Source organism: Drosophila hydei, unplaced genomic scaffold (genome assembly GCF_003285905.1).
Source record: "Drosophila hydei strain 15085-1641.00,03,60 unplaced genomic scaffold, DhydRS2 tig00000232-arrow-arrow-pilon, whole genome shotgun sequence".
Lineage (NCBI taxonomy): Eukaryota > Metazoa > Arthropoda > Insecta > Diptera > Drosophilidae > Drosophila > Drosophila hydei.
Window position 1 is genome coordinate 1790908 of NW_022045690.1, and position 25066 is coordinate 1815973.

The 25066-nt window shown below is 41.9% G+C and overlaps 6 protein-coding genes across 7 annotated transcripts; 3 read left to right on the plus strand and 3 right to left on the minus strand.

The window, feature by feature from the left end:
• The first annotated feature begins 1011 nt into the window (after positions 1 to 1011).
• Positions 1012 to 13325, plus strand: LOC111601841 (leucine-rich PPR motif-containing protein, mitochondrial). The gene is made up of 7 exons (XM_023318674.2): positions 1012 to 1040; positions 2674 to 2838; positions 2895 to 3198; positions 3284 to 4204; positions 8010 to 8073; positions 9912 to 12333; positions 12390 to 13325. The coding sequence occupies exons 2-7, from the start codon at positions 2703 to 2705 to the stop codon at positions 13304 to 13306; spliced, it is 4764 nt and encodes a 1587-aa protein (XP_023174442.2). The 5' UTR covers positions 1012 to 1040; positions 2674 to 2702; the 3' UTR covers positions 13307 to 13325.
• LOC111601853 lies at positions 6400 to 9493 on the minus strand. The gene is made up of 5 exons (XM_030223486.1): positions 9108 to 9493; positions 8017 to 8963; positions 7829 to 7961; positions 7397 to 7769; positions 6400 to 7318 (listed from the first exon to the last, which is right to left on the minus strand). Exons 1-5 carry the CDS (start codon positions 9217 to 9219, stop codon positions 7177 to 7179), a joined length of 1707 nt encoding a protein of 568 aa, XP_030079346.1. The 5' UTR covers positions 9220 to 9493; the 3' UTR covers positions 6400 to 7176.
• Positions 13326 to 13699: 374 nt separating the features above from the next.
• LOC111601840 (thioredoxin-1-like) lies at positions 13700 to 14020 on the plus strand. Its single transcript, XM_023318673.1, has one exon. It carries the CDS (start codon positions 13700 to 13702, stop codon positions 14018 to 14020), a length of 321 nt encoding a protein of 106 aa, XP_023174441.1.
• Positions 14021 to 15404: 1384 nt separating this feature from the next.
• LOC111601827 lies at positions 15405 to 17245 on the plus strand. The gene is made up of 3 exons (XM_023318653.2): positions 15405 to 16534; positions 16590 to 16789; positions 16853 to 17245. Exons 1-3 carry the CDS (start codon positions 15623 to 15625, stop codon positions 17133 to 17135), a joined length of 1395 nt encoding a protein of 464 aa, XP_023174421.1. The 5' UTR covers positions 15405 to 15622; the 3' UTR covers positions 17136 to 17245.
• Positions 17246 to 17564: 319 nt separating this feature from the next.
• LOC111601824 lies at positions 17565 to 19336 on the minus strand. The gene is made up of 3 exons (XM_023318648.2): positions 18235 to 19336; positions 17980 to 18179; positions 17565 to 17913 (listed from the first exon to the last, which is right to left on the minus strand). Exons 1-3 carry the CDS (start codon positions 19159 to 19161, stop codon positions 17631 to 17633), a joined length of 1410 nt encoding a protein of 469 aa, XP_023174416.1. The 5' UTR covers positions 19162 to 19336; the 3' UTR covers positions 17565 to 17630.
• Positions 19337 to 19427: 91 nt separating this feature from the next.
• Positions 19428 to 20863, minus strand: LOC111601825 (putative gustatory receptor 2a). Of its 2 annotated transcripts, XM_023318651.2 has the most exons (4): positions 19880 to 20863; positions 19761 to 19829; positions 19611 to 19700; positions 19428 to 19558 (listed from the first exon to the last, which is right to left on the minus strand). In XM_023318651.2, the coding sequence occupies exons 1-4, from the start codon at positions 20861 to 20863 to the stop codon at positions 19466 to 19468; spliced, it is 1236 nt and encodes a 411-aa protein (XP_023174419.2). In that variant the 3' UTR covers positions 19428 to 19465. The 2 variants fall into 2 exon arrangements, with proteins under 2 accessions (XP_023174419.2, XP_023174417.2); XM_023318649.2 differs by having other exon boundaries at positions 19611 to 19829.
• Positions 20864 to 25066: the final 4203 nt, after the last annotated feature.

Sequence of the window (25066 nt, forward strand, 5' to 3'; positions counted from 1 at the left end):
TTGGCCGCCCCCTTTTTGGGCCAGCCCCAGCCTCAGGCATTGGCACATTCAATTTTTCATGCCAAGCCAGGCTGTTGTGCTGCAACAACATGCTGCACACACACACACACAACTCTCACTATATATATATATATGTATATAGTAAATATATGCTTATGTCTCAGTTGCAGCGCCTCGTGCCTACTGCTGTTAAATGGCAAAAGAATTGTGCAGCATGCAACAAACCCGCGTCACAGTTGCTGCTGCTGCTGTTGTCCATTTTCGACAATTTGTACATTCAAGCACAACCCGTATAACATGTACATATATATATATATTCATGTATATGTATACTATTATTATTTATGAAAATTTTACGCCTTTCGCCAACGCCAACACCAGTGAGCCGCGGCTGGTGCGGATGGAGGCTGGGCTGAGTCGGGCCGGGCCGGGCCAGGCGCGGCTTCGAAAATTTTTGAATAATTTGCAGTCATAAAATATGCAATAAGCCAACAGCTGTTGTGAAATTGTTTTGAAAGCCGCGCCATCACATTATTTAAAACGGCGACGTTGCCACCGCCTCAGACTCGTGCCACCTCTGGCACGTCATGCAACACATCCGATGCTCCTGCTGCTGCTACTGCTCCTGCTGTTTGTCCTGTCCTGTGGCTGGCTGGCGCCTTTTTCGAGGATGCATTGCAGAAAGAAGAAGACGCAGTAAAAACAGCTCGTTACCGTCGCAGCAGCCAGCAAAAGAAATCGAATTAGACATTAAGCAAGCTTTCTTTTTTACTCAACCCATCCACAAGTCTAGCTATTCCCACCCGAAATCCTTGAAATCTTTTTTACTAATTGCTGCCTTTACATGTCTCCAATTTGCACTTGAATTCTCCCGATTTGATTTGGATTATTTTCATTTTACATTTTTAATACTTTTAAATTCGGGTATGTTTTTAGTTGTGAAAAGCCTTTTCTGCATTGCCATGAATTCATTTTAAATATTATTTTCCTTCTGCAGCCACCCAAGGGTAAAAAAGGCAAAAAGGGCAAGAAGTTGCCAGGTGAGTTAACAACCACATTGATCTAAGCTCGCAACAGGGCCGATCCTTAACACGATCTTCACACATATAGCACATCTGCATATACTACCCAAAAACTGATATATATCCTAGGCAACTTAATACTTATATCGAGCTTAGAGCATGTCCAATGTTTAGTTAATTCACATCAAATTTGATTTATTTAGCTATGGATACCTCGCAGAGACTTGGCAGCGCCCATAACTGACTGCATGTATCGAAGTATAGCGCCTCAGTTTTAGATGATAATCCCATTTAATTTATACCAGCAAGGGTCCAAAAATTTTGTTTCTTTGAACTCTGCTTTATGTTTTTGAAAATAAAACAAAATTGAGCTCTGTAACATTTCAGTAAATATGCATTAAAAAATTTAAAAAAAATAGCGTTTAAAAAAGTTGGTAAAGATTTGCCAGATAACTAAAATTTAGATGTAGATGCTAAATTTTAGTTTTTACAATGTTTTCTATAAGAATTGAATTTAATATTTTTTATTTTATACACAAAATAGATTGGGAGTCCGCTACTTTCAATGCCATCAACGCTGTGCATCTAGCCTTTGCAGACAATACTTACATAGATGTATTATATTGGGCTCGATCAAAGCTGTTCATTTCATCAAACTTGAATTTCCGAACTTTGAGCTTTCTTAAGTTCCATAGTTACAAAATTCTTACCTCTTTCCCATTCCCAGTTTTCCACTTTTGGCTGAAGCATATTCCTCTATCTAAAGATTGAATTCTGGGAAATCAATCCAGATACATATTTAACAGCTAGTTAAGCTGTCAGTTAATTATTGACATGCAGCCATAGATCAGGTACTTAAAGCTCCAGGCCGATAGCCGTGTTAGTCTTGAGGCTGGTCAATTTTTAAACGCTCGCAATGCAATTGCCCGCTCAGATAGCATAAACAGTTAAGTACCAAAGTCGGAGCAGCGTAAGTAATTAATGTGACTGGTAAAGTTGTGCTCGCCCAGCGAGCAGTGGGTCGTCGGGTCGTTGGATCGTTGGGTCGTTGGTTCGTTGGGTGGGTCTGTCAGTTGGGCAGCACAACAATTTGTCAAATAATGATAATCTGAGGCTTGGTCAGCAGGAAAACAGAGTGTGACAAGTGGCGTCCATGTTGGCCACATGCTCAATACAATTTAATTGTGCAAGCGCAACCCAAACGCAATGCCACATGCTCCACTGCAGCGGCCCAGACACACCAACACACACACACACACACACACACACAAAGAGAGAGACAGAGCGAGCGGAAAAAAAGACGCACTTAATTTCCACGAGTGAACAAACCAGCTCGCAGCTCGGCCTCTAACGCACATAATTGTTTCTATGGAGGATGTTGTCGTTGGATGCGGCAGGACACCAGTGGCAGGACATGCGGCAGGAAGTTGGAGGCCGGACTCAGCACCAGCCGGTGAACGATGCCAATTACACAAACCAATTACAGCAGGAGCTGTACACATGCGGGCACAAGTGCAATCCTAAAACACACACACACACACACACAGCACACACACACACACATTAATGGGCAAAAGACATTACGCTGCATTCTTATTAAATTTGCTCATAACAGTGCTGGAAAGTTTAAAGCTTTGTTGACCCATTGCAGTGCTCATCGATGGCGTGGACACCTCGGCGATGACGCGCGATCAGCTGGAGGCGTTCTCGCTACGCCTCAAAGCGGAAATGGATCGGGAGCGGGAGGAGCGTAACTACTTCCAATTGGAGCGCGACAAGATACGCACCTTCTGGGAAATCACGCGCCAGCAGCTGGGTAAGCGGCGTATTAACTGCAAATCATAAGCCCAACTAAGTGTTCTCCATACGTAGAGGAGGCCAAGTTCGAGCTGCAGCAGAAGGACAAGGAGATTGAGGCCACACAGGACCTGGCCGACATTGATACCAAGCACATAATGCAGCAGATGAAGCATCTGCAGTTCGAGAATCATAGCAAACTGGGCGAGGTGCGCGCCGAGGCCATGACCCAGCTCAAGGTGGCCCAGGAGCATCATCTGCTGCAGGAGCTGGAGCTGCAGACCGACAAGCGACAGCTGCGTCGCATTGTTCGCGAGCGCATCGAGATGAGCGACATGCAGCACCGCCAGCTGGAGGCGCACTTCAATCAGCAGCTGCTGTGAGTATCAAACGCAACGATTCGAAGATCCAAATTCAAAATTCAAAAACAAACCAAACAAAAAACAATCTACATCTAAATCCAGGGAGCAACGTCTCCTATTTGAGAGTGAGCGCAAGGATAATGATCGCCTGCACGACGAGAAGATGAAGGAGCAGCGCAGCAAGCTGGAGCTTTTTTTCAACTCGCAAATGTTCGAGGTGGAGGAGCGCAAGAATCAGCAGATCAAGGATCTGCAGGATCACCACGATCTGGCGTTCAACGACATGAAGAACTATTATAACGACATCACACTGAACAACTTAGCGCTGATTGGCAGCATGAAGGAGCAAATCGAGCAGCTGCGCCGCCAGGCTGATCGCAGCGATCGCATTGCGGCCGAGGCGACCACAGAGACGCGTCGCCTCAAGGAGCCGCTGGAGCACGCCAAGACTCATCTCAAGGAGCTGCAGCGCAAGCTGGAGTTCTACGATCGCGACAAGCTGCAGTTGAGCCGCCTCAAGAAGAGCAACACCATACTGGAGAAGAAGGTAAAGAGCTTGATGTGGGAGTCGGAGACGCTCCTGCTGCGCAACGATGCTCTTGTTGGCGAGCGAGCCAATCTGAAGGCTCGATTCAACGAGGTCATCGTTGAGCTGCAGCAAAAGACCGGCCTCAAGAACGTGCTGCTCGAGCGCAAGATTGCGGCGCTGATGCGCGAGGACGAGAAGCGCAGCATCATCCTGCGCAAAACAATGGCCACCTGCGCTCCCGAGTTCGCCGAGAAGCTGGAGAACGTGGAGAAGACCGTCAGCGATGTGGTCGACACCAAGAACCAGACCATCATCGATCTGCGCTACGAGCTGGCCAAGGCCTGGAAGGCCCACGACGATCTGCTCGAGACATACGAGTGCAAGCTCAAGCAATATGGCATCCCAACCGATGAGCTGGGCTTCGAGCCAATACGCGAGCGCACCAACCAGCAGCTCTACATATGCGGACCCGCTGGCATTGTCACCGAGAACAAGTGAATTCCGAGCAGTACACACACGCACACATACACACACACATAGACCGAGACTGATGATTGATTACGGGTTGGCGACACTTAAAAGTTACCAAAGGGAAAAGCAGCAGCAAATGTTGAGGTTGAGTTCAATTTTGTTTATTCAACTTTATGTCGTGTACAAGTATATGTATGTATATATATATATATATATATATAAATATATATACATATACATTTACATATATAGATCTGTATATATATATATATATTTATATATATATATATATATAATATATATGTGTGTGTGTATATATAAATATCTGTCTGAGCAGATATGCAAGTATATAAAAAGAAAACGTATAAAAAATGTAGAAATTAAATAGAAATTACACTTTTAGCAAGCGAATTTAGTACATCGAAAGAATATATCCAAATATAATACTAAGGCGTCGTCATATTGCCGTCGAGTTCTTCTAGATAGATAGATAGATAGATAGATACATTTTGAATGAATCGTCATTAAGCCTATTGTATTTTAGTATTTAAATTAGTGAGTATATAGTATCGTATCGTATCGGATATTGCTTCAATCAATAAATTGGCGTTAACTATATATGCATATACACATACATATACTTAACTGTATTTAGTACTAACTAAAACATTATAACATTAGACATTTTACGTATGCTAAGTACTCGGCTAACAGAAATGATTAATAAAAGACAAAGTGGTGAATACTTGTTGTAAAATACATTCATTAGGGGTAAACTTAAGATAGATTAACTTAGGCGCAATTTGTTTATATTTCGTTCATTTATTTTCGTTTTTTTTTTTTCGGATCCAATTGCTGAAATTTTACAAAATTTTCCTATATGTTTTGGTTTTCCTTTTCGTTCATTTTGTTTTTACCATTTTTTATTTATATTTTTCGTATTTTTTTGAATTGGGTTTGCGGTTTCGCTTATTTTTCAAATAGATATCACATAAAGTTTTGCTTTTTGTTGCTGCTAATGCGGATCTATAGGTTCGTCTGTAGGTTTCAAAACATTTCAGCTGATCTCAAGCTTTTTTGATACTGTTCATATTTGAGTTGGCGTAGTTCTTAACAAATCAAATCGTAGTTTTTATGATTTCAACTATAGATATATACAATACGGAATACAACATTATATTAGTTAGTTAATACTACATGAATACATAATATATTTATATATATGTGTGTGTGAATGTGTTTATGTTTGTTTGTTTGTATGTGTGTGTGTTTGTTTAACTGTTGCTGTATTGTGCCAGTTTGTGTTAGTATTCAAATTTCATTTGTTGCTTTTGAATTCTGAGTCTAGGTACGTTTTTTGGTAACACTTTTATTTTGCTTTCACTTATTTATCTTGTTTTTTGCTTTGCTCTTGTCATTTCGAAATGATTTGCATTCCAGTCCACAAGGAATTAACTTATATTTAATTGAATCTATATTAGTTTAAGTTTCTCTTGAGTTTCATCTAATTTGTTTGTTTTTGCTTTTGTTTTTGTTTTAAATAAAAATTTCAAAGCGATCACAACGGTTTACTTCACAGATGCGTGTGGACACATGTCAGAAATGTCCATAGAAATACATATTTCTTATTTTCTTTTAAAGTTTCAATAATTTTTCTCTTTTTTTTAAATCCTTTTTCTATTGCTATTTGTTTTTCTTTTTTAATACTTTTTGCTAAGCTTCCAAATTGTATTTGTTTGATTGGCTTCTTTTGTAGTATTTTATATAAATTTAAATGTATTCAATAAAAATTTCTCGAATCTCTTGTCTGTTTGCTGTAATTATTGTTCAGTTTAGGTTTAGGCTTTCTATATATATATATACATACATATATATACATGTCTGAACGTGTGCGTGTGTTTGTGTGTGTATGTGTCTGTGTGTGTGTATGGCACATTAGGAGTTCTTAGCTGTATAAATTTGTGTCTAAGCCTTCGTTTCCTCATTTCTTTGTTAGTTCATTTCAATTTTGCTTTTTAGTTACATAAAATGTCACAGTATTTTGGGCAGTTGTTTTTTTAAATATGTTCAAAACAAGATCTAATTTTTACAATATTTAATGTTGAATTTGTTGTCTAGTTTGTTCGTGGGCTTTTAACTTATTTGTTAGTTTGGACTATTTTCATTCAGTTTTGTTTCGTTTGAAAATTTTATCTAAATGCTTTCTTTTGCTTTTCGGTTTCGTTTTTGTATTTGTTTTTATATTGTTTCAGTACTTTTACGAAGAAATTCCTTGTATTTAATATGTATGTTTAGTTAAAATTAAAGATTGACTAACATTTTGTTTGTAAGGCAATTTGTTTGTGTTTTTTTCTCGCTTTGCTCAGATTCACTTGTATTGTATTTTTAATCCAAATTAAATTTAGATTCAGTTCATTCGTTTTCGAAATTAAATTATCAATTAAATTCTTTAACTACGCCTAATTACCAATTTAATGCAAGTGTGTACAACAATGTGGTACAAATCGTTCCAAAAATCAGCGTTGTATAGAGTGAAAGTATATACTCTTTATATACTTATGTACGTATAAGTGTATATGTGTGTGTGGGAGTGTGTATGTGCCTGTATATGTGTGTGTGTAGCTTAAGAGCTATTTAAGGTATGCATGTAAATATTTATATAATTAATAAGCATCAAAGATGTACGTGAAAAGATGCGCACATGAAACAATGAATGCTGTGTCTAGCTGTCTCTTGCTGCGTGTGCGTGTGTCTGATGTGTACTTGTGTGTTAGAGAGATGCAAATTGAAAGAGATGGAAGTATAGAGAGCACAAAATAGTTTGCAGTAACATGCAAGTATATGCTCATTATACGGTGGACTTTTTCCAGTGACAGGATGATATCCTGTTTGCTTGCTGCCGCAGCGATTTGAGTTTATAGCAGATAATGATTTCTTTGGTTACCGGATGCCGTTCACTGGGTTGTGTAGCACAGAAATTGTAGTAGTTTACAGCTTAGAAGAACTTGCCTTGAGCGAAGGCATTGATCAAGCGTGGCGTCTGTTCGGTAATGCTGCACAACTCCAATATGTTCTCGTTGCGCACATTCGAATAGCTCATGGATCCATGGTGCTGACGCAGACTCATTATAATCAATCTGCAAATGGGAGGAGATTTAATATTGTATGTATGAAGTATTGCATGGGGAATCGAACAGGGCGAGGAATTATATTACTTGGCATTGTCATTTCGCTTCTGGCGATATTCGTCAAGCCGTTTGCATAGTTGTTCGGACTTATTCCTTTGATTTCCACGCGTTCCACACGGCACCAGCACCAAGAAAACATCATACGTCTGCTCTGTATCCTGCAGCGCATTGTCGACAACGTCTGTTAAAGTCTGCTTGATTTTCATTATTTTTTGTCCCTCACAAGTAGCTTTTGCGTCGTCAACCGACATCTCTGGCGTCCATGGTAGCCCTTTTAGTTTGCCACTCTTGTCGTACCAAATTCGAACGCTTACTTTAGGGTCACATTTGAAGTAGCCAAAGGCAAAAGCAAGTACTGCATCGATATACTTGATCGACTGACAACGTCCAGTGAGGCATTCTAGAAAAGCAAGTTAAATGCTAAAAAATGTTATTTTTCGATGTTAAAAGCTTACGTACTGCCCAAGTAACACATCTCCAGATTAATTGTTATATGCAGTCGCAAGCCGAGTGGCCTATTGAAGCCAAAAGATTGTTTGTACAACTTCTGAAGAAGGCTGGACGGCTTTGGTGACACAACTCCCTTCGAAATCTATCGGTTCAAAATATTATAATAGATCTCAATAACATACATTAAAAGCACTCACCACTTTACGGTGCTTGGCTCCGCGAGTTTCCAGCAACAGCAGCCGTATCGGCGCTATGTTAGCTGCACGCAATTCTGATGGATCGAAGAAGCGCTGAGAGTAGCACAGCTGGGCGCTGCGGTTCGACTTGTTGAGTTTGAGAAACGATGGCCAGCTCTGCAGCATCTGATCGTAGCTCATTTTGCTCAGCAGTAGGTTGACAACTTTTACATCAGAAACAAGGTGACGCGGCAAGTGCTCATAGCTAAGCGAAAGTTTCTTTATAAGGGGCAGGGCCACGTCTACGCTTTGGCTGAGGCGCAGATTTGCAATGCCCACAATGGTTTCTTTGCATTGCACAACTGGCTCAAGATAGTCGGGCCAGTTAACTAGCTCCTTGACGTGCGTAGTCAGCACACGCAACGCCGCCATCGTTTCAGCATCGATCTTAGCACTGGTGTAGTGGCATCGCTGTAGTAGTAAACGATGCTGGGCCCAGTTGCAATCATTCAATGACCACATGTGCAGCAGCTTGTCAAGCGGCTGTTTTTGGTACCACTCCAGGATAGCTTTGCGCGCGGTGCGACTGAAGGGCGTTTTGCGGCCCAGCAACTTTTGCACTTGGCTCACGAAATTCACGAACAAGAACAAGTCCTTGGCAGTGCGCACAAGTTCAACGAAATACCCGCGCACCAGTGTGCGCTGCTTTTCATCAGTGTGCGAAGAAAGGTAAACGGCCAGGACAAGTAGCGTCTCATCGTGGCGGGGCAAATACTGATCATTGGATGCATCCAGCAGAGCTCTTAGGCATTCAATCAGCTCCGTCTCATTAACTGCTCCGCACAGCTCTCGCAATGCCACAAAGTGGCCTTCCAAAGTCAGGTCAAAAGCTTTAGGTGCATAAACAGGCTCCTCAATTGCACCAAGGTAGCAAAAACGGCGCAGCTTGTCAATGGCCGAAGGAACAACTATTTGTCGCAGTAAATAAAAAAAAATGTATATTTGTATATAAGTAGACAAAAAAAAAAAAAAAAAAAAAAACAAACACAAACACACTTTAATATGTATGCATGTGTGCAAGTTTATATACATATATATGTGTGCATACGTACTGTGCATCATTGTGCCCTCCTCTGCCGACTCCAACTCCCGACTGTCATTCGAATTCGCATCAGTTTGTTGACTCGCTGCAACTTCTGCTGTTAACAATAATCGTTTCTTCATGGTGCCAGGGCCAGAGCCACAGCCCTGGTCTGTGTTGACTGCAGAAATGCTTGGGAATTGTTGCTGCAAGCGTTAAACTGACGTCAACTTTTTGTCTGTACACCACTCAATTAATTAATATATAAGCACGTTTACTTTTCATTTCGAAATATTTACATTTACAAGAGTTGAGCAAAGTGCAATGTATCGATGGCATCATCGCAGCGCGAAATCTATCGAATTGTTCGGCAGTCGACTATTACGTTTATTATTACAGGTGCGCAGTGAATGTTTGCCGCCATGTTCAAATAAGATAACCATTCACACAGCTGATCATTAATAAATTTAATATCAAAGCTATCGATATGTTTAATAGTTCGATAGTTGCGTCATATCATATTAACATAAGATATAAAATATTTAAGTTACGTTCTTGTTACAGATAAATAAAACTATGTGCTTTATGGTAAGTAATATAATACGGTTTCTGCGTACATAGTATATATAACTTTAATATCCCAATATCAAAACATATATTAGGACACTAAAAATTATAGACTATTTCAAAAATATACATATATATAAATAGAAATAAAAAATACAAGTACACTTTTCGCAAAAGTATGGTAAAATGATGAATGATCACTCAATGAATTATATGAGAATTACCGATAGTAACACTTTTTCTTATCGATTGTTAATATCGATATTAGTGCAGCAACAATTCAGTGTTTTACCGGCGCGCATGTTTTCTGGTGTTACGGGTTTTTGTTTTTGTTGAACGATTTTGTGATTCCAGCGCCTTGGCCATTGCCATGTTGCGTACACATCTATTCCAAAATGTGCGTCTGCATTTTCGATTGCAACGAGCCACAGCTGGAGCAGCCATTTCGGCACCAACAGCACGTGGATGTCCGCATTATGCAATTCTAATGAGTAGCAGGACAATAATACCAGCACTTCAGCCACTTGCAAATAACTACACGACGGTGGCATCCAATTCAGTGGCACGGCCAGCGGCGACGCACAAGAAGCGCATAGGGAAGGCCAACGAACGCATCCCAACAATCGCTAGTCTCGACGATCTGTGGACGCAGCTGGAGCAACACTATCAGCAGCATAGTGTGCTCCGTTATGAGCACTGCGAACATGTGCTGGCGCTAGTGGAATCCAAACCCAGTGGAGTACAGCAAAAACTCAGTGCCGAGCAGCTGCATTTTCTACTGGGAGGCTGTGTGCCGGAGCTGTTGCCAGTGCTCAGCAGCAGAGAGCGTCTGGAGCTGTTTCGACGACTATGGGCTCAACTGCTGAAAGTGGAACAGCCCTCAATGTCGCACTATTACACGCAGCTACAGATGCTGCACCAGAACCAGCTACCGTTGGCCGACCACCGAGCACTGCTTGCTGAGATCGCTACTTACAACGGCGCAGCGGACGTGACCCTCTACAGCGCACTGCTGGATGTAGCCGGCGCAAGTGGCAACATGCGACAGGCCACCGAATTGCTAAGTGAGATGCGTGAACGCAACTTTCCACTTTCGGAGCGCAACTTTCATGCCCTTCTGCTCGGCCATGCACGGAGCGGAGATTTGGCCGGCGTCGAAACAGTTCTAAGCAGCATGCGAGCGGCGGGCATAACGCCCAACGCCAGCACACAGTCGCTGTGCTTTGTTGCCTACGTGGAGAACGGAGAGCTGACCAAGGCACGCGACTTACTAAAGCGGCATACAGGCAGCTTTAATGCACCGCAGTTAATACAAATGCTACGAACCGTGCTCAACGAAAAGCAAGTGGACGTGCAGTTGCTGCAGCAGCTGGTGGCTCAGTTGCCTGTGGAGTATGTGGACGACATCGATGTACCACCGGCCCTTAACAGCCTATGCATCCAGCTGCTGCATAGAGACCAGGCGGGACTAATGATTCAGCTGGTTGGACTGCTGCCGGCGCCCAAATTCAACGAGAACCAAAATATCGATGGCTATGCGGCGTACTTGCTGCAGGAACTCTTCCGTGCGCGCACCCCTCTCGACCAGATGCTTCAGTTTGCCACCCAGTTGCGCCAGCGCGGTCAGAACACGCGCGCCTTGGAGGTGCTCGCGGAACTGGCATTGCGTCGCCAGCCGGCCATTGCATTGAGCTGTATAGAGGCTTTGAATGCCGCGGGCGAGCCGCTGCGTCCGCACTACTTCTGGCCCCTGTTGCTGCAGCAGCATAAGCGCGAGGGCGAGAGTGGTGTGCTCCGGGTGCTGGGCGACATGCATCGCCTGCACGTGGAATGCGACGAGCAAACACTGCGGCAGTATGTGCTGGTCAATCTGTGGCAGACGTTGCAGCAACCGCTGCAGGCACTGCAGCAACTGGACGCTGTAGGCGTGCGTGCCTCCCAGGCGCTTGTCCACGTGCTCAGCCAATTGCTGCAGCAGCAGGAGCTGAAAGCAGCGCTCGACCTGCTCCAGCGTTATCCGACACGTTTCCAGCTATCGACACTGCTGCAACCAATGGCGTCGCTGGCGGTGCACGTGCGGGCGACCAAACGCTTCGAGCAGTTTGCCCAACTGACGCAGGCGTTGCAGCAGCGTTCGTTGCAGCGTAAGGATGATTTTATTGGAGCTCTGATGCTTCAGATGTGCGGCGCACAGACGCGCTTGCGCCAGGACCCGGCATCCCTGTTGCGCTTCCTGCACGAGATGCAACGCCTGCAGCTGCAGCTGTCCCCAGCAGCGGCCGAATCACTGCTAAACCTGGTGAGCAATGCCGATACGGACACACGACAGTCGCTGGGTAAAACGCTGCAGAAGATGCGCAACGTGGAGTTGACATTGCCAGCAGATACGCTCGTGGCAGTTGGCGGATTCATCAAGCATCCGCGCGACATGTCGCTGGACGAACTCGAATGCCATCTCATCGAACTCGAGACAAAACAGCTAAATACACGCGGCGTGCTGCGACGCCTGCTGCAGATGAGCGTGCGCGATGGCCGCTTGGAACGCGCGCTCGAGCTGCAGAGCAAATGCGATGCACTACATGTACAAACCAGCCCCGGCATGCTGGCCGCCATCTTTGATCTGCACATCAAGCTGAAGAACCTGCCCCGTGCGCAGCAGAGCCTTCAGCGTTTGCAATCCACATATCCAGGTAAGTGTTCGCTAGATATCAGTGCGTGGATAAGTAATCAATGTATATAATTATAGGGTTCCTGCTGGACGAGCACAAGCTGATTGACTACGCAGCTCTGCTCGTGGAGGAGGGTCAACTGGATGCAGCCAAGGAGCTGTTGCAGCGGCGCGCCGAGCAGCATAAGATCAACGGCGGCAACTATGTCATGAAGAACGTCTGGCAGTTGCTCACGAATGTTGCCAAAATGGCTGCAAAGCAAACTGCATCCACGCCCAACTCCGCTAGTCCCACACTCGAAACGTTTCAGTTTTTACGCAAGCTCGGCTATTGCCAGACACATAATACTCTGCTGGGCCCTGTGCTGCGCGAATGGCTGTACCGTGGCGATATGGATGGTGCGGTGGCAGAGTTTCAGCGCATGGCCACGCGTCACAACCACACGCCGCTGCAGTTCGAGATGCTGTCGCTGCTGGTAAAGCTTAGCAACGGCGACGAAACGGAGCTGGCACGCTTTCCGGGCACGACGAAGGAGTCGGCGCAGCAGCATCTGGTCACAGTTACGTCGACGGTCAGTCGAGTGCATGGCGCAGCCAACATGAATAGCGCCCTGTTGCTGGCACTGGCGGAGTCGGGCACTGAGACTCAGCTGCGTCGCCTCATCATCAATCCAGAGTTTCGGCTCAATCATGACCTGCTCCTGAAGAACTGTGAGCACCTGGGCCAAGAGGGCGCCGTACGCACACTCCTGCGTCTGGCCCGTGGCGTCCGTGGTCTGCAGCGCACCATTGACGAGCAGCGCATCTACGACATGCTGTTATCACATTTCACCAAGAACAACAACTACGAGGGCGCCATAGACCTCTACGAGCGCCTGCAGGAAGACGACGAACTAAAGGTCTCACAGGAGTTTATTCGTAATCTGGTCAAGCTGTTGCAGCTGAATAATATAGAGATTCCCAGCAGCATTGCTATGCGGGCTCAGATTAGATAGGATCATATTTCTATATATATATATACTTAAAATCTTAGTGCTGTTATTGTTGATTTTTTTTTTTATTTTATAATAACGTAAGTAAATTTATACTTTAAATATTAGCAAAAATACATACGGTATGTTTGTGCAGAGCTGTGAAAACTGAGCCTTCAAAATATACAAATAATTTTGACCTGAGCGCGCACGATAGTCGATAATCGTTAATCGATATTGGCAGCCATGCAGCACTTAAAGGCTGGATAAGTCCCGTTTCTCTTATTATAGGCTTATGTATGTATATGTTTGAATGCATATTTCACTGAATTTGCGGAGCTTTCCAGGCTGAAGTATTTCATCCAGTTATGTTCACTCGATGAAATCAACTTGATATGTCTTATTTTTTATCAAAAAATGATAACTATTCGGAGTTTAAGTGGGTTCAACAAACGCTTAGAGGCCGCGGAAAATAAACTAATTGTTCTGGAGTTTTTTGCCACATGGTCCACCCCGTGCAAAGACATTAATGAGGCAGTAAAAGCACTCGCCCGCCAAAATGCCAGCAAGGCTGAAGTCATTCAAATTAATGTTGACAAATTTGAGGACTTGGTGGACACGTACAAGGTGCGCAGCAAGCCAACATTTGTGTTCATCAAGAACAAGCGCAATATATACCGCGTATTAGGAGCCGACGAGGAGAAACTGAAGCATACCTTATCCGAGCTCTGCAAATAAACGGGACTTCCATGACGCAGGCGTCATTATCACATACACAAGCATAATCTATGCATTCCCAACTATATTTAATATCTACGTATATTGTAACTGTGCAAAATGTATCGTAGCTCCATTGGACTATTTTTATATGCTATTTAACAACTTGGTATAATTTTAATATGGACATGTAGTAGTTTTTAATAGTTGTGACTCTATTAAATTTAATACAATATCAATGGTGTTCATTATTTATTATGAAAGAGGATCTTTGGTTTCATACACCTAATTCATTAAATTGCTAAAATTGCAATTCTAAAGCCGGATAAGATCAACACTTCAATTTCAATTCGAATGCCAACGACATCATCGATAGCACGACAATATAATTATTATCGACTGCAACTATCGATGTTTTAGTGCAACACTAGTTTAGAGTTTGCCCGCGCGCATATTCTATCGTTATACGAATAATTTCTTTATTAAGGCGACTTTGTAACGTACGCATTTAATTCAAAATATGCGGCGTCCATCTTTCATAACGTGGTCTGCGGTATGCGATGCATATAATAGCAGAACAAATAGCCACACGACGGTGTCACAAGATATGCCAAAGAGCAACAAGCAGCATTATGAGCACTGCGAACGCGTATTGGTGCTTCTGCAACCAAATCCAAAAATCCAGTGGAGTACAGTTAAAAATAAATGCCGAACAGCTTTATTTTTCACTGGGCGGCTGTGCACCGGAGCTGTTGCCAGTGCTCAGCAGCAGACAGCGCCAAGAGCTGTTTTGATGCAATTGGTCCAATAGGCTAACTGCGAACGCCTGCAGACTGTCGACGAACAGAAGGTTTCACAGGGCTCCAACGTACTCTGGTTAAACTTAGCTATGCGTGATCACATGAGATAAAATCGTATTTCCGTTATTTTTAAATATTTCTATTTTGTATCAACGTAACTAAATTTATACTTAAATGTTAACAAACACTTCAGATAATGAATTTAGTTTTTAAGTATAACTCATATTCTAACCGCCGCAATCCGAGAATTGACCAGCCCTCTTCTGCCGACACCTGAGATCATATACAAATGCGCCATGAGCCATGGTGTGATCAAAATTGCTTCATAGTCCATGATATTCCAGGTTTCATAATCCCGAACCATGTGATATTCAATTACAACCCTATCAATCCATCCACTTGCTGTAAGGCAAGTAGGTACACGAACTAACCGTTCGACAAGTTTTGTCTGTTGCAAGAAGCCTGGGCCAAGCAACTGCACAATCGGGATGACATATAGCAAATCTACTCAGTTAATTGGAGTATCGGTACCTAGTCACAAGGCATCATTTCGCAATGCCTACTACACATCTTTCATTAAAGCGTATTTTCTCGAAGCATACTCATTGCCATTTTCTCTTGAATCGACAAGGCTTTGCATCTATTTGAAATCTCAGTTCCTATGTCAGAACACACAGCAATTTTGAAATACGTAGATGTATACGTAACACACACTGTTTATACCAAACGTGCTAATTTAGAAACCATTTAGGGAAGCACACAGTAGAGATTAACTTTCAGTGGAATTGGATATCCGCTGAGTCATCGAACAAGTACCAACAATATGGACTGCCAGGACAAAGACCCTGCAGAGGAGCCTACCACAGCTGGGGAGAAGACCTCAACCAATAACGCATCACTGACGACCGAATCAGAATCGATCGATGAACTCTTTGAATTCATTCGGGAAGCTCCCATAGGTGATAGAAACGAGCCGACAGCCAGTGTCAGTGAACAAACCATAACAATGAGCGAAAGCGAGGAGCCAACGGCAAGCTCCTCATTCACCCTTCCCTCAGTCGATGTCCCAAGCAACGAGGTCAACAACAGCTTGGTGGCTGTAGTCCAGCGCAGCGAGTTCGCTAAACTCTTGATGCGCCTGGGCGAAGAGGGTGACGGCGATGCGAACCAGATTGTGATAGAGCTCCTCAACTCTAAGAAACAAGCGGCGAAGGCCACATCGGTAATCGAGCGCGTATCAGAGAACCTTATGCTCGTCCTACGCACCCAAACCCTAGCCGAAGCCGGCATTATAACGGGAAACGAGCGCTATCGTTCTTTCAAGTCTGTCCTTCAGAATTATGCCAAGCTTTACGCGGCTAAACGATTCATCGAGAAACTTCCAATGCTGGGACTTTCTCCACAGTCGAGCCAGGACCACGGCCAGGATCAGAATGAGAACGAGAAGACACTGGCCCGCATGGTGGCCGATGAGGTACTCCAGATACCCGAACTGCTGCGCCAGCTATGGGCCTCCCTTGAGAAAATGGAGTTCTTCAACGAAGACACTGCCTACAAAGTTTACTTGGAAGCTCGGCGCCATCCACAGGCGAAAATTCTCCGTGAACTGATGTTAACCCGCATATCGCGTGTATACCTCTGCATTGTCAGCTCTGCATCCTTTCTCGACTTTAGTGAGCACGAACTAATTCACGTGCTCAACAACTGCTACCTCAGTGTCAACTCCGAGATAGAAGTGAGTAAACTTATACTCCCAAATATAAGCTGCCTTCATTGAGATCTCTCCTCAGATATTTCTCTCGGTCATACTCTGGCTGGAACACAATTGGTACGAGCGTAAGAACTGCGCTGAGCGGGTCTTGAGTGGGGTCCGGTTCGGCTTGATGCCCACCTGGTACCTTTATACTCTGGATAGAACAAATCGTTGCAATCACTTTGCCAAAGTCATATACAGTAAGGGTGTGCAAACTCTTTTGGAAAAGGGTCTCGAGTAAGTCATCGGTTGAGCCCAAGCAATTTATTATGCCTATTGAATGTAATGTTTCCATTTCAGGGAGGCCTTGGCGATGCGTTACAAAAGTGCTAGGGCTGCCAGCTCCAGGAATGTAGAGGTTCCTTTGCCTCGGGACTGGGTCGCTGACCCGGAGTGTCGCCATCATCATAAGTGTCATTGCGAGCGATTTATTTATCCAACATATGACGTATTCAAGGACTACCTGGCCAGGATAATACGATCTGCACCAAATTATTGGCGTACCCTCCGACCTGCCCAGGAAGTCTACCGGAAGGTACTCAAGTGCTGCGCACCCCCCTACCAGACACAGCGACGAACCTAACCATATCGTTGACATCAGTTGTCTTATTTCTCTACACCAAACAAAATAGCTCCCAAATTTATTGTTTTACCTATTCTGGCGTGCTTAACTGCAAATCATTTTAAAGTGTTGAATAAATGTTGGAATAAGTTGGGAATCGTTGCATTGTGCCAACTCCACTTCAAAAGTGGTTAGGACAGCAAATACACACCATGGATATTGCAATAAAATTTAAGTGAAACCAGCTTTTGACAGCTGTCTATTGTATTGAATTTACAAATCGATTGTGTTGTTTTTCCTAAACAGATTATTTACGAATAGCCTTGGCATCTGTCTATATTTATGGACCGCTCCCTTTTTGAAGAAGTGTAGATAGAGTTCAATTTGAAATTTGAAACATTTATTAAACACTCTAAAATGATTTGCAGTTAAGCATGCCAAAGAAAATAAAACAATAAATTTTGGAGTGATTACAATTAGTGTAGAGAGATGAGACAACTGATGTCAACGGTATGCCTAAATTCGTTGATGTGTCTGGCAGGGAGGCGCACAACATTTGAGTATCATCCGGTAAACCTCCTGTGCAGGTCGAAGTGTGCGCCAGTAATTTGGGGCACATCGTATGATTCTAGCGAGGTAGTCCTTGAATACGTCATATGTTGGATAAATAAATCGCTCGCAATGACACTTATGATGATGGCGACACTCCGGGTCAGCGACCCAGTCCCGAGGCAAAGGAACCTCCACATTTCTGGAGCTGGCAGCCCTAGCACTTTTATAACGCATCGCCAAGGCCTCCCTGAAATGGAAAGAATATATTCATTAGGCATGACAACAAATCGCTTGGGCTCAACCGACGACTTACTCGAGACCCTTTTCCAAAAGAGTTTGCACGCCCTTACTGTATATGACTTTGGCAAAGTGATTGCAACGATTTGTTCTATCCAGAGTATAAAGGTACCAGGTGGGCATCAAGCCGAACCGGACCCCACTCAAGACCCGCTCAGCGCAGTTCTTACGCTCGTACCAATTGTGTTCCAGCCAGAGTATGACCGAGAGAAATATCTGAGGAGAGATCTCAATGAAGGCAGCTTACATTTGGGAGTATAAGTTTACTCACTTCTATCTCGGAGTTGACACTGAGGTAGCAGTTGTTGAGCACGTGAATTAGTTCGTGCTCACTAAAGTCGAGAAAGGATGCAGAGCTGACAATGCAGAGGTATACACGCGATATGCGGGTTAACATCAGTTCACGGAGAATTTTCGCCTGTGGATGGCGCCGAGCTTCCAAGTAAACTTTGTAGGCAGTGTCTTCGTTGAAGAACTCCATTTTCTCAAGGGAGGCCCATAGCTGGCGCAGCAGTTCGGGTATCTGGAGTACCTCATCGGCCACCATGCGGGCCAGTGTCTTCTCGTTCTCATTCTGATCCTGGCCGTGGTCCTGGCTCGACTGTGGAGAAAGTCCCAGCATTGGAAGTTTCTCGATGAATCGTTTAGCCGCGTAAAGCTTGGCATAATTCTGAAGGACAGACTTGAAAGAACGATAGCGCTCGTTTCCCGTTATAATGCCGGCTTCGGCTAGGGTTTGGGTGCGTAGGACGAGCATAAGGTTCTCTGATACGCGCTCGATTACCGATGTGGCCTTCGCCGCTTGTTTCTTTGAGTTGAGGAGCTCTATCACAATCTGGTTCGCATCGCCGTCACCCTCTTCGCCCAGGCGCATCAAGAGTTTAGCGAACTCGCTGCGCTGGACTACAGCCACCAAGCTGTTGTTGACCTCGTTGCTTGGGACATCGACTGAGGGAAGGGTGAATGAGGAGCTTGCCGTTGGCTCCTCGCTTTCGCTCATTGTTATGGTTTGTTCACTGACACTGGCTGTCGGCTCGTTTCTATCACCTATGGGAGCTTCCCGAATGAATTCGAATAGTTCTTCGTCACTGCTGAGGTCATCGATCGATGGCGTTGCCGTTGGCATGGGTGAGTTTATTAAGGTCTTTTCATCGTCAGTTGTGGGGACCTTATCAGGGTTTTTGCCCTGACATTCCATGTTGTTGCGGTTTCAAATGTTGGCTCGAAGGATGTCCAGTATTGATCGCGACGGCGATCACTTATCGTGGACAAGTGTGGAAGGTGTATAAATGGGTGCTACTTACTTATTCGTTTGTACATGAATAGTTTGTGTTTGATAATGGTTTTAACTGACATTTGTTACAGCTGTTCGCATAGGCTACTGAGGCACTACAATTGTTTATTTGTGATGTAGGAAAAAAGCTTAACGGGCCACTTCATAAGCAGCTGCGGCAAGCAAACAGGATTAGACAGATAGTGTATAAGCAGCTAGTTTTTCTCTTCTATACGCCGGCTGATGATCCACTGCTTAGGCTACTCTCGCTCATGTGAAACTGGATCAGAATAATGAGGTATGTAGTTGTGGCACCGACAATCTGAAATGGATCCATGAGTAATTAGGCGCAAGCGCGAGCCACGCCCACTCACCGTATAGAGCAACGTGCAGTTGACATCGAAGAAGCCTGCGGCACTGAAGTGAAGTCGCTGGTGCAACAGCTGCAGGGAGAACTGCGTGATCTGTGAAGCAGAGTTAGCTAAGGGACTGACTAAATGCTCTTTCGAATGGGATCGACTCACTAGTGCATTGTGTTCATCATTTTGAAGATCCGCCCGAATGTGATGCAGACTCAAGGCCAAGCGCGTTGTCTACGAGATGAAAAAAGAGTTCACGTACTCTTGGAAGTAAATCTACTCACAAAAGATGCAACTCGTTCGCATAGGAGTGCTAGGATGAGAACGTTGCTCAAGTGCGGTGCTGTCCAGAGGGCGCTGCCCACGATTTGCATGAAATCATAGGGTGAGGCTGCGAACTCTCGAAAGTTCAGGAATATCCAATAGCAGTTAGAGGTGATGGACAGAAAGTCGTTGCCCAAATTGACCAGCATCGACAGGCCATAGCAGCGATTCAGCAGATCGACCAACATCCACAAGCTTTGATATAGCTTTCTGGCAGCCAACAGACGTTGCATGCAAGCGGCCGCCTCTGCCTCCAGTTGCAGCTTCTCATTGATGGAGCGGCAGACTTGTGGCTTCTCCGGCAACGCCTCGTTTAGCTGCAGCGAGTCGAGCATGCGCAGTAGCAACTCCAGGCGCTGCTGCACAACCATAATGGACGCGTAGATCTGAAAGTAGCGCAGGCCGCAGACCAGCAGGGGCAGCAGGTAGCTCAGCCAATAGTAAATAAACGTGATATCCACCGAGAGCAATTTCGTAAACAATATGAAGCCCTGGCTAATGGCATAGCCGGAGAGCATGCACAGCGCTAGGCGGCCCAAGTGACGGCGCAGCTGTCCATTGTTCACGTCCAGCTGCAGCAAATTGGCAAAATCCAGATCGATCTGGCGCAGCTGCACCACAAATTGACTCTGCGCCTGCCGCTGCCAAAGCTCCTCCAGCAGCGCTATTGCATGCGCCACTCGTATGCCAACCAGTTGTATAGCATCCACCGTATGGCCAATATTGGTGGTCTCCGTCGTCTCGCCATTGGCAACGACATTGCGACTCGCATCGAACAAGCTGTACAGCAAGTACCCAGTGGACAGGAGCAGCACAACGAAGCCGTAGAGCTCCAGCCAGCGCGAACGCTTCAGCTGATGTGTGGCACTGTCCAAGCGCCAATGCCATAGGCAGCACAATTGGCCAGCTCGTTGCAGTGGCGTCAGTGCATCGTAAATGTCCATGGCGATCGATTGAGCTGCTTTGCACCGAGAGCGCCTCATATATATGTGAAAGATAACGAATGCGTTTTTATCTAATCGGACTCAATTGCAATTTGATGCTTATTAACTATTTATTATAGACAATTGCGAAATCTGCGCAGCACTTACTGGGCTGGTTGAGGAACTGATTCCATGGCCATCTAGCCAGCTGACTCTCTGTGTGTGCTAAGGCTCACTTGGACACTGGACTACTGCTGCACTATAGAAAAGGCAGCAACCGGCCGCCTAGCTGTTCGCGCCCTCATCAATCATTATCAATATAAATTAACGCATTTCAATGTCAACAAGCTAAAATGTCACTGCATGCATCATATTTGGCAGATAACAAGGTGAGCCACATACACCTTGCTGCCGGCCAGGCTTAATTAAATATTTATGTTGACTTTCGTCAGAGCGAAGTAGGTAACTCTCTGGGCAGGTGCAAATTACCTTTTACTGGAAGGCAAATGGGTCTTAAGAGTTTATTTGGGCTTAGGCATAGGCTATTTATATTATATATATATATGTATATATATGTGTGTGTGTGTATAACATATATGTGTTTCATATTAAGAGTCTCGTATTGAGCTTCAGTTAGGCCCCATCTTGGAAAACGTTTTTCTACCACTCCAAGAGATTGACTTGAAATAAAACACATTCAAATTTCACATAAATACCTTTATTATAATTTTTAGATTTTAATTTTTTCTTTGGAAATAGTTCTTGAGATAAGCTTGATTTGACTTTTTCATAAAATGTAATACATATATGCATTTAATTATTTATTTATTTCATTTTTTTTTTGTTTTCTTTTTCGATTTCAATTACTGCTGTTCTTTAGTGTGGGTGTTCACTGTGTGTGTGTGTTAGTTAATTTTCTTTGTGCTTGCTTTCGCTTCGCTATTTCTCTCATTCTACACATAAGCACCTCCTCTTCCTCTTCTTTGTGCACGCACTCTGATCACCTGTCCATGTATGTGTCTGTGTGTGTGTGTGTGTTTGTGTGTGTATCGTTTCTATATCGAATAGAACCCACTTTAGCGATATATAGAATAATTTATTTTGCATTTTTCTTGTTTTTTTTTTACCGGATTTCGCATTTTCATATATATATATATTTATTTTTTTTTTCAACAATTTTTTGCATGTTTTTTTTTTTGCTTTTACTAATGATTATATAGTAGTCAAATATAATAGATACACACGCACACACATGTACACATGTGCACACATCTATGTATGTGTGTGTGTATGCATGTAAATTGAAGTATATTTGATTTAAATAGAAGCTGCTAATAGGTTAAAGCAAATTCATATAGCAAATTTAACAAACAAATTCGTCTTTATCTTTGTTTATGGGGTACACTCATAATCTTGTATATATATGTATATATATATTTAGTTAATACGTTAATACGCTTTGTTCTTTGGATAAGGCAATGGATACATAATATATATACTTGACTGATTGCTCAGCAGGCAAAAAAAACAAAACAGAACAACAAACATTTAAGAAACATTTGCGATATAATTCAACACAGATCAATTTAACTTTTCTTTTTTTTTTGTTTGCTTTCACTTGGCTGGGAAACTGTCAAAGGTTTTCCTCAACTCAATTTGTGTGTGTGTGTGGGGTTTTTGAAAATTATTCACTTTGAGCTTATAAGCAAACATTCATACATTCAAGTATATAGTGTATATAGGTTGTTTATGCATTTTTCAAATATATATATATATATATATATATATATATATATATATTTATATATATATATATATAGTGTATGTGTGTGTGTATATATTATATGTCTATAAGTTATTTTCTTGTATTTGTTTTCATTTACTTTTATTTAGTTTTAGCGCAAAAAGATATTTTTCGAAAATAATATGAAAAATTTTGCTTCGTTATCCTTTGAGTCGACATACATGGGGTTATAGACTAATATGTCATAACTCGTTGAGAACCAAGTATAAAATAATAGATATTCATAATCATTTTTCCTTCATTTGGGATCTAGCGACTCATATTTCGGATTTCATCTCTCAAATTTAGAGAAAATCAATTCATTGTCTTCAAATTTTGTTATTTAATATTTTAATTGTTATTAGATTTGCTTAATTTTATAGTTTATAAAAAAAATTGATTATTTCTTCAATCGAATAGCGTAAGCTTCTTCTTTGGTTTTTTGTTTAACTTAAATGTCTTTTTTTATTATAATTTATAATTGTTTACAAAATAAGTTTTCATGGTGCTTGTACCATTGACTTTGTTTATAACTGTTCAATGCCTCGTCAATTACTCGTTTTATATATTTTTAGTTTTTAAAATTTTGTTTATAATTTGTAAATCCCTGTCTAAAGCTGTTTGCTAGTAGTCATAAAATAATTTCCATTTATTTATTTCCTTTTTATTCATTTACTTTTATCACTTTATATCATATACATACATACATAAATATGTTGACTATTTTTATGTTGCAGCTGCCTAAGTGAACCGAAAATTGAATCAAAAAATTTGAAATGCAAAAATTTAAAAAATATAAAATAGAAATAATGAAAAAATAAATTTAAAAAAACTATCACATGCGTGTTTTTGGATCTTTTGAAAAATATTATTCACTAATTGCTTAAGTGGCTTGTATATGTAAGTGTATTTTAGACTTTAAACTTTTTTAATTTTAAATTTATTTTTGTTTTCTTTTGTTTTGTTTTTGTTTTTTGCTTCTTCTTGCTTATCAAAGTTTTGTAGACTGGACGGTAGCCAGTTGTTTGTCGACTGTTGCGCCTGGTTGTTGTTGTTCTTGTTGTTGTATATAAAAAGCAATTAAATTTAAATTTATATATATATATATATATATATATATATATATATATATATGTATATATTTATATATTTTAATATGCATATTTTGTAGTTGTTTAAAAACGCAAAGAATAATTATATATATATATATATATATATATATATATATTTATATATATATATATATATATATATTTTTTTTTTTTTTTTTTGGAGAATTGATTACGTTATGGTTGCGCTCTTTAAAAATCGGCTTTATATATGTATGTATATTTTAAAAAGTCTGTATGACAAATATCAATTTGTAATTCAATCAAAAACTTTTATTCAATTTTTTATTTTTATTCTTTTGGACTATTTGACCTCATCAATTTATTGTAGTTGCCTCGAAAATCGCATTGAATTTGCTTTTAATATTGCGTGTGCCTTTCTTTTTCTTCTTTTCCTATTTTTTGCTATTAATTTGTGTGTATTTTAAATGTTTTGGTTTATGTTTAATGGTTTTTTTTAGGTTTTTAATAGTGTTCGTTTTTTTTTTTTTGGTTTTTTTATATATTTAATATTTGTTGAAATTTGTTATTCTATGACTATGAAAAAGTAAAAAAAATATAGAAAAATAACCTTCATTCATTTTGCGTTCATCATTTAGTTTTGTTTCACAATATCTGGTTTAATGACACCCGACCCCAAATCCCATGCTAATCAGACCCAATCAGACCCTCCCTCGTAAACCTTATATAGTAATATATATCAGCATTAACATCATCGCATCTTCAACCATATCACCAACAGTATTCGTCCTTTTCACACACAGCGACATCCGACATCAGTATAGAGTATATATAGATATATATATATATCGAGCTCATATGACTTCCAATTTTAACCACAGACGAGACCCAGACCCCGGACCCAGATCTAGCCCAACAATGCGACGCTTCCACCTCTTTCGATATCTGCCAGACTTTTGGTATGATTATATCCTGTTCTATATAAGTGTACGTATATCAATTTGCGTGTTTTGTGATCTATAGTTAATTCATGTTTGCAATATATATGAATATATATATATATATAATTCTTCGCCCATTTGTATTTTGTATGTTAAGGTAAGTCTTTCTGCTGCCTGCCAGAACAAAAGCTCAACTCAAAGTGTAAAAATAGAAATATTTAAATAAAATTATACAATCAAGTGTCATATTTAGATGACATTTCGAGTATTCCGTATTTATCTATATGTTATGTATTTTATGATATTTCATATGTTAAGACCTTTGTATTGTTCGTTCATTTCGGGAGGCACATTCATTTAAGGTTTTGTATTATTTGTAATGCTTGGTTCAATAGTTATTTTCGTAGCTATTCGATTAGATTTTTGATTA

Bases quoted from the DNA above. Each gene is read 5' to 3' on its own strand.
- LOC111601841 (XM_023318674.2), top strand. From the start codon at position 2,703: ATGACGCGCGATCAGCTGGAGGCGTTCTCGCTACGCCTCAAAGCGGAA. The intron at 2,839-2,894 runs GTAAGCGGCGTA...CTCCATACGTAG, and splicing joins AATCACGCGCCAGCAGCTGG to AGGAGGCCAAGTTCGAGCTG. The intron at 12,334-12,389 runs GTAAGTGTTCGC...ATATAATTATAG, and splicing joins TTTGCAATCCACATATCCAG to GGTTCCTGCTGGACGAGCAC.
- LOC111601825 (XM_023318649.2), bottom strand. From the start codon at position 20,863: ATGGACATTTACGATGCACTGACGCCACTGCAACGAGCTGGCCAATTG. The intron at 19,830-19,879 runs GTGAGTAGATTT...TTCATCTCGTAG, and splicing joins GCGAACGAGTTGCATCTTTT to ACAACGCGCTTGGCCTTGAG. The intron at 19,559-19,610 runs GTGAGTGGGCGT...GATCCATTTCAG, and splicing joins ACTGCACGTTGCTCTATACG to ATTGTCGGTGCCACAACTAC.
- LOC111601840 (XM_023318673.1), top strand. From the start codon at position 13,700: ATGATAACTATTCGGAGTTTAAGTGGGTTCAACAAACGCTTAGAGGCC.
- LOC111601824 (XM_023318648.2), bottom strand. From the start codon at position 19,161: ATGGAATGTCAGGGCAAAAACCCTGATAAGGTCCCCACAACTGACGAT. The intron at 18,180-18,234 runs GTGAGTAAACTT...ATCTCTCCTCAG, and splicing joins GTGTCAACTCCGAGATAGAA to ATATTTCTCTCGGTCATACT. The intron at 17,914-17,979 runs GTAAGTCGTCGG...TTTCCATTTCAG, and splicing joins CTTTTGGAAAAGGGTCTCGA to GGAGGCCTTGGCGATGCGTT.
- LOC111601827 (XM_023318653.2), top strand. From the start codon at position 15,623: ATGGACTGCCAGGACAAAGACCCTGCAGAGGAGCCTACCACAGCTGGG. The intron at 16,535-16,589 runs GTGAGTAAACTT...ATCTCTCCTCAG, and splicing joins GTGTCAACTCCGAGATAGAA to ATATTTCTCTCGGTCATACT. The intron at 16,790-16,852 runs GTAAGTCATCGG...TTTCCATTTCAG, and splicing joins CTTTTGGAAAAGGGTCTCGA to GGAGGCCTTGGCGATGCGTT.
- LOC111601853 (XM_030223486.1), bottom strand. From the start codon at position 9,219: ATGAAGAAACGATTATTGTTAACAGCAGAAGTTGCAGCGAGTCAACAA. The intron at 7,770-7,828 runs GTACGTAAGCTT...TTGCTTTTCTAG, and splicing joins GGAGATGTGTTACTTGGGCA to AATGCCTCACTGGACGTTGT. The intron at 7,319-7,396 runs GTAATATAATTC...TCCCATTTGCAG, and splicing joins AAGCGAAATGACAATGCCAA to ATTGATTATAATGAGTCTGC.